The sequence below is a fragment of the Castor canadensis genome, chromosome 6 (assembly GCF_047511655.1).
Source record: "Castor canadensis chromosome 6, mCasCan1.hap1v2, whole genome shotgun sequence".
In the NCBI taxonomy this organism is placed as follows: domain Eukaryota; kingdom Metazoa; phylum Chordata; class Mammalia; order Rodentia; family Castoridae; genus Castor; species Castor canadensis.
The window spans coordinates 3,533,477-3,547,610 of NC_133391.1; the positions used below are offsets into that span (position 1 = coordinate 3,533,477).

At 47.2% G+C, this 14,134-nt stretch overlaps 1 protein-coding gene across 1 annotated transcript; it reads left to right on the forward strand.

Moving 5' to 3' along the window:
- Window positions 1-5: 5 nt before the first annotated feature.
- Window positions 6-13,716, forward strand: LOC109685317 (speedy protein E4-like). Its single transcript, XM_020162104.2, has 8 exons — window positions 6-94; window positions 250-311; window positions 9,619-9,762; window positions 10,150-10,380; window positions 11,005-11,063; window positions 11,608-11,693; window positions 13,333-13,501; window positions 13,657-13,716. Exons 1-8 carry the CDS (start codon window positions 6-8, stop codon window positions 13,714-13,716), a joined length of 900 nt encoding a protein of 299 aa, XP_020017693.2.
- Window positions 13,717-14,134: the final 418 nt, after the last annotated feature.

Here is a 14,134-nt window from a genome sequence, read left to right on the forward strand (position 1 = left end):
TGCGCATGCGTGAACACGCACACAGCGCGAGGCGCGCATGCGCAGCAGAGCGCCGGAAGTCCCGTCCCGGGGCTCCTCGCCGAGCCCAGGACTAGTACGAGGACTCTATTTCCCAAAAGGCTACGCGACACTACATTTAGGGAGCGTCGAACAAATCTCTACCTCTAGCCGTTCATAGGCACTGCTTTATAAGCAATGGCCTCCTGGTGCCCGCACACTCACTTTCACACTTTTCCTCGATCCCTTTAGCCCCAAGAAACGGGCAGCCTGGTTGCGTCCTGGTCCCAAGTCTCCTAATTTGAGACCCTTCGGTTAGAACTGAGATTTGACAGACCAAAGGAAAGTAAAGAGTGTGCCGTGTTCTCTTCACCAAAATACTCGAAGTTTCACTCAAATGCGAGGGCACAACGAATGCCCCGCGGTGCTTTGCTAGGAAGGAAAAGAAAGCAGATACCGTAGCTTCTTTACATCACACAACTAATGCATACAAACTGTATATTTAGAACCAGAAAATACAAAGCAAACGAAGAAAATTGATACCTGCGATCTTACCTCGGAAGAAAGATTATGTGTAAGGTCGGGTAAAAATGCTAATTTTCCAAAATGGGACCCCAAGGACAATGACTTACCACTCTTTTTTGTTGAAATAATACAAGTGTGCCTGCCTGTCCAGTTAAAAAAATTAACAGTCAGGTCTCTTACCAACCCAGAAGGTCCTGTGCACCAATGCAGAAAACAAAAGTTTGATCATCGAAGTCCTGAGCCCCCCATGGTGACGCCCAGCATGGGTGAGTCCCAGAGGAGGCTGCAAGTCTGAGAGCCTAGCCTCCCGACAGCCCTGTAGACAACTGGCTCCACCGAGCATCGCATCGGGTCCCAAGTCGCAGGGGAAAGACTCAGCTGCCCAGCTGGTTCTCCATCCTCCCAGGCTCCTCCTGAATTCACCTGATCACTGTCTGAGCTGCCTCACTGCCTTCATCCAAAGGAAAAGCAAAAACTTCTCATATCTCTGTGACGTGCAGGTAGTTACAGTTCAGAGAGAAGGGCTTCAACTTAACTACCAAGGGACAGGGAGCTAGAGTCACTAACCTTCCTTGAGGTTTGCATTTCTGAGAGATGACTCCTGGGCCTATAAGGAAAACACTCCTGCCTGGCAATAATGGCAGGATGCATATATAGCTTGTAAAAGAGATTTAGACTTGTATGAAAGGGACAGAGTAAGTGTTACCAATCAACTATCTGGGGCCTTGTGCTATACCTGCACAGAAGTAGTGGTTAGGTGAGAAGAAGCCCTTCCAGTGTTGGCAGTCCCCAGCCTTTGGGTGGCCAAGGCCCGGAGGTCCAGAGATCTAAAGCTCCAAGCCCTGAAAGTCTTTCTAGAGTCAGCAATATCACCACCACCTGGATGGGTGGATCAAACATCTGACCCACTCCAGTGCCCTCCTGAACCAACAAAGCATTCCATGTCCAGCCTCACCCGCAGAAGCTCAGTACTCCTGTGCAGGTGTGCAGCTGTGGGAACCTAGTTCTTTGTCCAGGAGCTGGAACAGGGACCCAGATGGGATCCAGATGGGTTCCCAGTAGGCTGGGAACCAGATGAGATGACTGGTCATGGTGAGAAAGAGAAAAGAACAGGAATAGATTTCCAGTGTGTACTCTTACCTGGGAGGGAGTAAAGATAGGATACCTTAAAAGGATGCTGCAGAGGGGGTGATGATTGAGACCCCACCAGGAGACCTAGGCCAGTGCTGCTTGTCAGTTATTGCTAAGTGACTGGGACAGCTTTCTGAGCCTCAGTTTCCTTACCTAACAAAAGAGGGAACTAAGAGTAAAATCAGCCTCCTTATATGGCCCCAGCATCACCTCCTGATAAGGTTTAACATTGTTTTGTCTGGAAAAGGAGAAAGATTTACAAGGACCACCTCTGTGATCACAGAGCAAGAACTGACACGCAATTAATGGGTTACATATATGCATATATATATATATATCAGTGTGTATTATAGTTGAATAAAAAATATCCCCCACAGGATCATGTATTGGAGGCTTAGTCTCCCACTGGTAGGGCTAGTCTGGGAGGTTCTGGAAAATTTAGGAAGTGGAACCTATCTGGAGGAAGTAGGTCATTGGAGGCAGGTACTTAGGGGTATCTACTTACGGTTCCCTTCTTGTCAGTCTCTCTACTTCCTGTCGCCTATGAGGTGAAACCTCCTCCACCACACACTCTCACCACCATGATGATCTGCCCAAGAGCACAAGGCTAAGTGACCAAGGACTGAGCCCTCTGAAACCATGAGCCAAAATAAATCTTCCTTCCCTTAAGTTGCAATGTCAGGTATTTTGTCAGTGACAAGAGAAGAAACTAACACAGCATGTACCAGCACATCGTCCTTCTTCTAGCTGAGTACTGTTGAATTGTATGGACATGCTATATTTGGTGTAGGCACTCTCTGTTGATGGACATCTGAGTTGTTTTTACCGTTTGGCTATGGTGAATAAGGATGCTAGGAACATCTGTGTTCAAGTGCTTGTTTGAGAAGCAGGCTCAGTTCCATTGGGTACAAGCCAGAAGAATTGCAGTAGAATTGTAGTTCTGTGCATCAGTTCTGAGGAACCCTCAAACTGTTTCCAAGGTGACTGTCCCATGTCACATCCCCTCCAGTAGTGTTAAAGGGGTCTCAGCCTTGACAATGTTTCTTGTCTTCCTTTATTTTTATTATAGCCATCCACAAGCGTGTGAAGTGGCATCTCATTGTGGTTTTGATTTACATCCCTGAATCAACTTTGTATCCTTCTCACAAAGAACTTATCCACTCCAAAATTGCAAATCGATTGATTGCTATTTTTACATTAACTCTAAAATTTTTCTCACATAGAATCCATTTTTTTTTTTTTTTGCGGTACTGGAGTTTAAACTCAGGGCCTTCACCTTGAGCCACTCCACCAGCCCTTTTTTGTGATGGGTTTTTTTCAAGATAGGGTCTAGTGAACTATTTGCCTGGACTGGCTTGGAACTACGATCCTCATGAACTCTGCCTCCTGAGTAGCTGGAATTACAGGCACGAGCCACCGGCACCCAGCTATTTCTATATTTCTTCATAGCACTTGGCTTTGTTTTATTTTTGTCCTCACATTGTTTATCAGCCTAGGTCTCTGATCACTTCTCTTTTTATCACAGAATTTCCCTCACTGTTAGTGTTTATACTTTGAATAATCTTCAGTTTACTTTGCCAAATTCCCCAAAAAGGAACCACTGATAAGATCGTAATACAACAATTTGTACCTGTTGAGCAACAATAATATCGTACAGAATCCATACAGATCTAGGATCTTGATCAAGCCTTCTGTTATATGGCCTCCTTTACCTGGAGTTCAAATCTTATTTGGGCTTGTTTAGTGGCAGAAAAGGTTGAATGTTATTTAGGCTTACGTTAAGATGAAATAGTTGGAGAATGAACTGGTCTTTTATCTCTGCAGAATTTTTTTAAAATTCTTTTTAATTATCTGTTTCCCCTTAATCTTAGCACCTTAGCCACTTTCCAAAGATCAATATTCCATCCATATGCTTTGTGAGCCAGGAATCAAGAGAAATGCTACATTATTTATTAGGCTGCAGAGTTTTTCAGCATCTGTGAAAACACACACTGAATTTGACAGACATCAGACACGCACAGTTGTGTACCTGAAACACCAATAGCTAATGCAGTGAAGAAGAAAACGTGGAAGTGAATTTCTGCTAATACATCTCATTTTGACAATTTGCATTATATCACACTGCTTTGCCTGCATTAGCCCTTGAAGCAACTTCAGGAAAATATTTATGCAGATTGACAAGTAACACTTAAAAAAATCTAGCACTTCTAAATCTGAAAATCTTTGGATAATTTCCTCTAGTGACAGAAAATCAGAATCCTGTAATTTGGACCTGGAGTGTCTCCCAAGGGCCATGTGTATAAGGCTTGGTCCCCAAGTGTATTTGGAGGTGATGGAACCTTTGGGAGGTTGGACCTACAGGGAAAATGTTAGGTCATTAGGGATGTGCCCTTGAAGTGAGGATTGGGACCCTGGCCCCGTCCTGACTCTTTTGTTTCCTAATGTCCACGAGGTCTCTTCTTCATATTCTCCCTCCCTGATGCCCTTTGGCCCTCCAGGCCAAAAGCAACAGAGCCACATGACCATGGAGTAAAACCTCTGAAGCTGAGCCAGAAGAAACCTTTCTTTATTTTAAGTCGTTTATCTCAGGTATTTTGTCACAGTAACACAAAGCTGATTAACACACTAGATTATACAATAGAAATAACCCAGAAATTTCAATGGCTTCTAAAGCACAAATCTATAGCCCTTGAACATACTGTATGTCCACAGTGGATGTGCAGGAAGCTGTCATTGGGTCACTGAGGGACACAGGCTGTTGGAACAGCTGCCATCTTGAATGCTAGTGGTTGTTGTGCTAGATGGAGGAGACAGATTTCTCCATCCTTCATGCCAAAAATGAATTTCTCATTCCTCAGATTTTAAACTCATGACTTAAACTCTTAACTCATTACCAGAAATGAGTCATTTAGGTCACCAAATGAAGCCCTTCACTAAAACGTACAAAGGAAACAAAAGGGTTTCTTTTCTTTCTTTCTTTCTTTTTTTTGGCAAAGACCACCACAATTTTAAAAACCTCCAATAAAAACCAGATATTTTATAGTAATCTTATACTAAAAAAGTCTGCCTCACACTATTTTGTGAGGCAGACGCTGCTGTCCTCACCATCTTAAGGGTGAAACTGAGGTCTAGGGAAAATAAAAGGTTCTGACCAAGGTTCAGCACAGTAAGTCTTTCCACAAAAGCCAAGGTGTATTTGGCAGCTCGGCAGAATTTAATCTGACCTTTCTTGGTTCCATGTTTTAGGCAATTGGCCAAATATATTGTGAGAATTCTCCTGAAGAAGGTAGAATTTTGTATTCAGAATCTCTGGACAAGGCTGCCATATTCATAAATGTGATCTGACTTAAAATTGGACTCGCTGAGTCCAATTTAAACTACCGAGTTAGAAAAGGTGTTAGTCCGCATTCCACTACTATAACAAAATACTGAAATAATGAACTTAAAAAGGAGGAAGGTTGGACCCACTGCTTGGGGCTTGTGGTGAGACAGCGCACTACGGTAGGGAGTGTGGGAAGAGGCAAAGCTCCTCGCATCATGGCGTCCAGGAAGCAAAAGAGAAGAGACCTCAATAATCCCTTTAAGGGCAGCTCCCAGAGACTGGAACAAGTCTCACTAACCCCACCTCTTACAGGCTCCATTGCCTCCTGTGACAGCACAATGCAGGGGAGCAATTCTTTGGGAGACATTCCACATTTAACCATCTCAACAGAGTGCCGAGTTACTGTGCTGCATAAGATGTCTCATTTTGGATGAGCTGATTAATTAATGCCTGCTCCCTCCCCACCTGCTTCCCTGCCGGAACCTCTGTTGGTTATATCTGCATAGTTCAGAATCCGTCAACCTCAAAGACTGCAGTCATAATATCTGGCACGTGCATGGCAATCAGAAAAAAAACCAGAAGCTGATGTGGGAAGATCAATCTCTGTTTGTGTTTCTGGAAAAAAAACCACATCTCTGTCAATAGTTCAATATATCCTTCCCTGTTTAGATTGGCAATATTGGGGTTTGAACTCAGAGCTTCCTGCTTGCTGTGTAAGTGCTCTATCACTTGAGCTATGTCCCCAGTCTTTTTCGCTTTAGTTTCTATTTAGATAGGGTCCTCTGCTTTTGCTCATGTTTGCCTGGGGCTGTGTGATCTTCCTACTTCTACCTCCTGAGTAGCTGGGATTATAGAGGTGTACCCCATGCCTGGTTCAACATATCCCTTTTTGATTATTAAGATGCTATTTAGATGGTTCAAATTATACACAAATTCCACTGGGTTTGTGTTCAACATAAGCTAATATTTGCTATCAACTTGTTCAGCTCTACCAGTGGAAAAAAAGCTATTAATTTAGCACACGGGTGGGTGGAAAATGTGTGGATTTTCTTCCAGGCCTTTATGGAATGCTCCCCCTACATAGGTGTCCTGAATTCTCCATGGTTATCTTACTGTTCTAAAAAAGTAACAAAGCCTGGGATTAAATGGCCATCCCCTTGCAGGTAGCCACATGGATCATTGGGTCGTGAAGTTTGTCACTTGGTGCCATGTCATCTAAGTCTGACTCCCTCAATAGTAAGTACTGGTTCACCCAAATGAGGGGGCGACTAACCCATTCTGCCTCCCATGGCTCCCCAGCTCATCTGCTGTGCTAACCCATCCTGCAAAGCATGGGAGCTGCTTCACAATAGCCTGGAGGTGCTGCCTAGCTGGGGACATCCTGTCCAGCCCTAGCTGTTGAACTTCACAGCCCATCCCTGAATTCCCAGTGATGGGACGAAGTGACAACAGAGTGAATGTGACCACGCCTCCATCTTCCAAAGGACATTCTTCTGTGTGTCTTTCTGTATCAGGTAGTGGACAGAGACCTCACATAGATGGCTTGGAAGCCACCTGGTAAAGAGGGGAAGAAAGACTCAGTCTGCGTCCTTGGTTCTTGCTTTCACCGTGCACTGTGCCTTGACCACGCCTAGCCCAAGACTGGGTTCCCTCTGTACCTCACTTCTCTCTTCTTCTCTGCCCTATGAACCCTCAGCTGCTTGCCTCCTTAGATCTCCAGCCCTGTCCTTTTCTACTCAAGGACATGCTGGATCCCTCAGTTTCCCCTCATGCTTAATGGCTTGGAAACTCTTCACGTGGGCAGGCAGCTGGGCTCTTCCAAGACTAGCCTCAGTCTCAGGCATCTGAATTCCTAACGGCTGTTATTTTCTATAGTTTTCCCACTTGCTAAACTTGTCAGCTCGACAGTAAATCTGGACCTTGTGACTCCATCATGGGAAGGAATGGAAAAAGTCATCCTCTGAGCCCAAGGATCTTGCTAGGATTTAGGGGTCACAGAAAGCGAAGTTGTCTTCAAGGGTCAAAGACCATCACTCACCAGAAGACAAAGGGAAGATCAGAGGAATGGACCCAGCAGGGGGTGCACAATGCTGTGGGTGGAGCTTCATGCCAGGTCTCTGCATTTACCTGGGCCCCAGGGCTGTGGGATGGACTGTCACTGTCCAGAAGCAATGGAGACTAGCTCAGAATGTCCCCTCAGCCAAGGACTCAAGACCATCCTCTGCCCTGCCATGTTGGAGCCCCATCATACTTCATCTCCCTCAAAAAATTCTTTCTTTTCCTTCCTTCCTTCCCTCTTTTTTCCCTCCCTCCCTTCGTCCCTTCCCTCCTTGGGTTTCAACTCAGGACTTTGCACTTGCCAAGCAGGCACTCTACCACTTGAGCCATGCCTCTAAGCCCTTTTTTGCTCTGGTTAGTTTGGAGATAGAGTTTTCTTTTTGCCCAGGACTGCCTGGACCATGACCCCCTTATTTCATGTTTTCAACCATAGCTGGGAAGACATATATGTACCACTACATGCATCTCATCCTCCCAAGTAGCTCAGATTACAGGCGTGAGCCACTGATGCCTGGCTGACTTTGCTTTCTTAGGGGACCTGTTGCATTCTTCATCTACAGATTTCCAACTGTGAATGAACAGCAGGGGAACAGTTAAATCAGAGAAAGTTTCATTAGAATTGAGGAAGTCAGGGCCTGAGCACCTGTGTTTTAATGTCTCCCCATTGGATCCGTATGCTGAAAGGCTAGTACTTTTGAAGCATTTCTGCTTCTCTCTGATATTCTACAGTGCACTATAGCCATTGTCACTTTAAATTGCATCAGTAGGAGGGAAAAAGAAGTAGAGAGGTGTTAGTAAACATGAGACAAAATCTGGGCTAGCTGGCCCATTCATGGACATCATACAAACATATTTTAAGATGGGGACTGCTTACTTGTAACATGTCTAGACAAATAGCCAGGAGAGAGAGGAATATGCAAATTAAGACTTGAATTGTGACCAAAACAATCATGGCTTCTCATGGTACAGAAGAGAAATTTTAGTGGGGAGAAAATATTAATCTAATATGGACAGGTTTCAATTTTTGAGGAATGCACAGGTAAGCAGTTTCACCATGGGAAGAATGTAGAGTGGGCTTACACCGACTGAGGCGTCACTAAGCGATATGTGTGGTGCTACCATTGTTGCTGTGGTCCATCATTGACTGAACTGTCATATAGCACATGTTTCTACTTGAAAACCTGTTACCAGAGTGTGTGAGCTTCTGTTTTGCTGGGGAAAGATCCAAGCAGCCTTGGAAACTGGAACTCAACATCAGCAGAGCTTCCTGGCCATTGGACTTCTTCCTGATGGGCCTTGTTCCCTGACACAGCAATGCCTGTCCCATCAGCAAGATCACATCTCTGAGGGGATCCCAGCCTGTGAGGACACTACAGAGAGACTCACAGGTGTGTGAATAACCCCTGACCCCTCATCCAACTCTGAGCATCCATGACTGCAAACACAGGAGATGCTCACTTTGACAAGCAATTTGACTTTACCGATGCTTGATGTGAGTTGTCTGAAAATATGTAGGAGACCAAAATACAAAATTAACGGACATGGTTCTTGCCAAAAAGCTCCAACAATGGATCAAAAGCAACACTGAGAGCCCAAATGTAAGAGTGACCCAAATGTCCGATGACACAGAAATGGATCAATTAAATCTGATCCGTCCTTACAATGGACTATTTTCTGCCATCAGAAGAGGGACATTGGACCCATTCTACAATAACATAGACCCTTGAAGATATCATGTTAGTGAAATATGAGAAACAGCAAAGAAAGAATAGTACCTGATCCCATAGTGGGTGAGCTATACTGAGTGCCTAGAGTCATCAGATTCGCACAGACAGGAAGTAGACCTGGTGTTAATGGGGACAGTTTCTGTTTGGGATATCAGAAAGACTCTGGTGATGGATGGTGGTGATGGTTGTACTACAATGTGAACATGAGGGATACCACTGTATTTTACACTTCAACATGGTTGAACTGGTAAATTTTAAATTATGTATATTTTACCACGCTTTTTTTGAGATTAAAGCGTCACTATGTTGCCCAGGCTGGTCATTAATCATGACTCCAAGAGATCCTCCTGCCTCAGCTTCCCTAGTGCCGAGACTATAGGTGTGTGCCAAGCATCTAGCTTTCTTTTACCATGATTTTTTTCAAAGAAGGAAGAAGAAAAACTCAGATGCCCCAGTGGAAACCAGGGGCAAGAGTTAGGAGGTTCAGAGCAGCCCCTGATTCTATCAGGCATTGAGAGAGTTGTGGTCTTTTCTGCATCACACCTATGCTCTCCCCACCATCGTGGGAAAGGTCAGATTCTGCCTTGAACACTCAGGTTCATTCACCAGTCTAGACACCACCCGGCAGTTACAAGTGTTTCCCTTCGAACGGGTCGCCAGGCTGGAACGGTGATGACATCAGAGGCTTCCACTCTTCCTGATTGGAAGGGACAAACTCACTGCTTGGCAATCACAGTTGACAACTGTATCTTCTCAGAGCTCCCTCCACTTTGACTTCTCTCGGTCTAGAGAAGGGACAACGGGCGTGTGTTGAAGGACCAAGTTCAGCCAGAGTGTAGAAGAAGGCAGACGACTCAGAGTCTAGGTTTTGTGAAAGGAGGAAAAAGTTTGGGAGAACCATGGCTGATCAACAGCCATCTTCACAGTCTGAGAGTCCCCAGCCTAGCAGCTCAGGATACAACCTAGAGGGGGTGGTGGATGAGGAAGTTCCCGGTCCATCAGGTGAGAACTGGGGTGATTCTAGAGGTGACTTGTAAGTGAGGAAGGAGGGACCCAGGATGCCAGTGATTGGAGGAGGGAGGACAGGAGGTGGAAATGAGTTCCAAGGACAGGGAAGGGGCGGGGGGACTCCAGTAGAGATCTCCCTTTTTCCCCCAGTGGAGAACATGTCTGTAATGAAGAACAGTTTTGAGGAACAGGGAGAGGGGGTGCTGGCAAGGTGAGGGACACAGGGACCAGCTCAGATAGAACAATGACTTGCCAACAGTTGAAGGGATTTGTGGCTTGGGGTTCCTTTTTTTGGGGGGGCGGCTGGAGCTGGGCTTAGATAACTAAAGGCAGAGCTGCCAAGACAGCAAAGTTACACTGGAGTTGGGTTTCTTTACTCAGCCCCGTGGGAGGAGCGTAACCTCCGGCCTCAGCCTCCCTGCCGGAAGAGGAACAGGGACTGGTCATCAGATTCCGAGGAGGAGCTAGAGGAGGAGCTGTTTGAGAAGCCAGCCCCCCAGGAGGAGGAGGTCTGGGAGGTGGAGATGCTGTCTGGGCTGAGGATGAAGTTCAAGAGGCGACGCGTGTCGTCTGTGCTCCCTGAGCACCACGAGGTGTTCGCCAGGCTGCTCGGTAGGGACGCAGACCCCGGCCAGCACCCTCCAGTCCCCCTCTTAGGAAAAAGGGCTCTTCCAATCACGTCACAGTTCCAGTGGGAAAGTTGCCCTGGCAGCCTGAGCTCCCTGTCCTCGGAGGACTTGGATCCCACTGCTCCTCAGGGGGCCCCAGTGTCCGTGCTAGACTTGAGAAAGGTCCACCTTAGGGTTAAGGAAGCTTGGTCAGCACCGATCCTCTGAAACCTAGCTCTTGCTGACTTTGCTGAACTTGAGTGTCTTTGTCCCTCTAGGGGGCAACAGGGCCAAGTTAACACCCTGATGTGACATTAAATGGCAAAAATTACCTTCTGCAGTGGTGCTTTCAGGTATGATGACAGGTTCTCGCAGTTGGGTCAAAGACCCTGAATCCTGCAGATGTTCAGCCAGTATCCAGATGTTCACTCTCCCTCCATAGCTCTTCTGGGGAGACGCTGATGGGCCACTGTCCCTTGCTAGGGGATCTTTTCTCTCTCTCCTCTTCCCTTGCACTTAACCTTGGCCACAGTCCTGAACCTTCTAAAGGAGAGTAGGAACTACCTGCTCTCTGACCCATGGCACCCCTCTTCTGGTTCCCACCCTCACATGTGTGCTCTGTTCACAGAGGATCCTGTAGTGAAAAGGTTCCTGGCCTGGGACAAGAATCTGAGGGTGTCCGACAAGGTGAGGGTGTCATCCGCTGATCTGGGCCCCTGCTGTTGCCCAGCCTGGGGAGGAGCCCCTCTAACCCACAGTCCTCTGTCCCCTTATGGCCCCACATGACACCCTGATGAACCGTCTGCCTTTCCCCTGGAGCCTGGTGGTTCCTCACAGAGTGAGGTCCTTTGGAGTCTGAGCCCTAGGCCAACATCTTGCCCTGGAAATGACTACTTTGGCTGAAACCCTTGCAATTTCTGGCCATTCTCTCTCTCCTCTCATCAATCTGGGACCCTTTGTTTCAGCTGACCAAAGACTCTCCAGCTGGCCTAATGCTCCCCCAAAAGCACCTCAGTAGAGGCCATCGTGGAGTTGTGTGACCTTCCCTCTTCTGGACTCTCTGACCTGCAATGACCTTCCAGTCCTTCCCCCTTCCCCATAAACACGTCACCCAGCACTGGGGTCTCTCTTCTGAGTGACGCCCTAACCCTAGCCTCCCTTTCCTCTGTCCCCATGTCCCTCCTCTCTGGAGTGTGACTTCTCCGTTACCATTTTCCTCTCTCTCTGTCAGTACCTCCTGGCTATGGTGGTAGCTTACTTCAGCCGTGCTGGCCTCTTCTCCTGGCAGTTCCAGAGAATTCACTTCTTCCTGGCTCTGTGAGTATTTGCTTCCTTCTGTCAGTCAATATTCACTGCCCTGTGAAGGAGCGGGGGGAAAATGGGAATGTGACCTTTTGCTTATGAAGTGTGAAGACACTCTTTGCTCTGTATACAAAAAGGGCAACTTTAACTATAGTGTTGTACTGATTTTTTTTAAATAAAAAAACAACCCTAATATCAAGTAAAAAAAACTGAACACAATGAAAGGAAACATCGAAGAGAGGAAGAAGAAGGGACAGACCTGGCCCCCAAGCAAACAGATCCAAAGTACAGCCCTTTCTGACTTTTCTGTGACTGTCCTTCTGGGATCCCAACAGTCATCTATCTCCCTCTTCTGCATTCCCATGTCAGGTGCCCAGCTCAGGCCTCCTTACCTGGCACAAGTCTACAATGAAATGTTCCCTGCTTCTGTTAATTAACCAACCTCTCACTGGGCCAGCGGGCTTTGTGTGGGTGGTCTGAACGTCTTTTTAAACACAGGTCAACCTCTCCCAGGCCTGCACTGCTAATTTTTTCTAGACCCAGGCTGGATGCTCCATGGGAGCTCAACCTGCTGTCAAATCTCTACAACCAAACTCACCCACCATCGTGATATATCCTTCGTTTCTTTCATGGCTCCTTCCTTCTAGTTGTAGTTTGTGTGTTTTGTGCATCTGTCTTCACACATGGAAACAATGACCTACCCTGAAGGTCAGTTTACACACCCAAACCTAGCTGGGCATTGTGGGACCCACTTGTAATCCCGGCCACTCAGGAGGTGGAGGTAGCAGGTTATAAGGACTTTGAGTCCAGCACGGGCAACATAGCACCCATCTCAAAAACCAAACCCAACCAAATCAAACCAAGCACAAAACCTTTGTGTTCCGATATGCCAGCTTCTGCCACCCAGCAAAACTTCGGTGAAGTCTCATTGTAATCGGATATCCAGGATTCTTGTCCCATTAGACACCTGTTGAAGGCAGGGTCTAATCAAATTGTCACCATTCGTGAAGCACTCAGCTAAGTTCTGTTCATTTTAAAAGTGTTTTTATTGTTGTGTTGTATCAATGAAGTAATCAGTAATGGCATTTGGCTTGAATCTTCCCTTCAATCATTCACTCACTTGTTCACTCATTCATTCGTTCATTCAAGAAAACCTTTGGACCCGCAACCTCTGCACCAGGGCACATGGGTGGATGGAAAGAGAGGTCTGAGAAAAGGTGGTGGAATTAACACATCTCATGAGCCAAATTCTCCATCAACCACTTGATTGGGCAGGGATAAATGGAGAAATGGACAGGGTTAGGCCATACCCATGGGTCATTACTCTGTAGTGGGGACACAGGTGTGCACACAGCCCAAGTAGAGCAAAGGGAGTGAGGAGGGAGATGGGGAGCCATGATGCCAGCTGCAGGGCATGATAGTGGCAGGGGACAGCCTCAGGATCTCCAGATGGGCTTTTCTCCATCATCACAGTGTGAGAGGCCCCTTGGGAGACCTCTGTCCCACAGTGGGCTCTACAGTCCTCTTTGTACAGAGCAGGGGTGATGTGTCCCTGGGCTGAGAGGGTCAGCCTGCTCTTCTTCCTGGCACTTGACTGCAGGTGCAGGTGCTCCCTGGCTGTCCCTCTGATGAGGGCTCTGATTTCTTTCCCCAGATATCTGGCCAATGACATGGAAGAAGACAACCAGGCTCCTAAGCAAGACATATTTTACTTTCTTTACGGAAAGAACTACTTCCAGCGCCCTCTGTTCCACAAGTTACGGTACCAGATGATCCGATCCATGGGCTGGAGGATGCGGGTATCCCGAGAGGAGTGTGAAGAGGTGAGGGTCCGGGCTGCGAAGGACTTGGGGGGAAGGCTCTGGATTGAAGAGCGAAGGAAGGAATGTGTTTGGGAACTAGAAAGAAGTGGAGGCCGGACATGGGGAGAGGTCTCCCTGGGGAGCAGCACTGTTCATGAAGCTGTTTTTCTTTCCAGATCCAGGCCTATAACCCGGACCTCTGGGTGTGGGGGCGAGACCGCACCCACCTGCCTTAGAGCTCTGTTCCATCATCGGCTTCAGTAAAGGTGTGTCTGTGTCCTTGTAGTGTGCCCAGGGCGATTTGATGTCTGCTTAGGAAATCCTGAAACCCCCTTGCCTGACCACTCCATGCCACACCTGGTGCCACACCATGAAGCAGCCCAACCATCCCAGGCTGTAAGACACTCCCGGTCACTGCACAGCCATAGAAATGACAACCAGAGAGAAGTGACCCTGAGAGACGTGCTGGGGGCCAGGGGCCGGCCATACAGCCAGGCCTCAGAGACACCCAAGTGTCGCTAGGGCTCGGATGAGGTAGAAATCCTTTAACCCAAAGCCACTGGGTCTGAATGGCAGCTGTGAGCAAGTGCTGATTTCTGTCAGCCGTGAGTATCCGCTAGCTGTGACCTCCATATGCCCATCATCCGAGCTTTT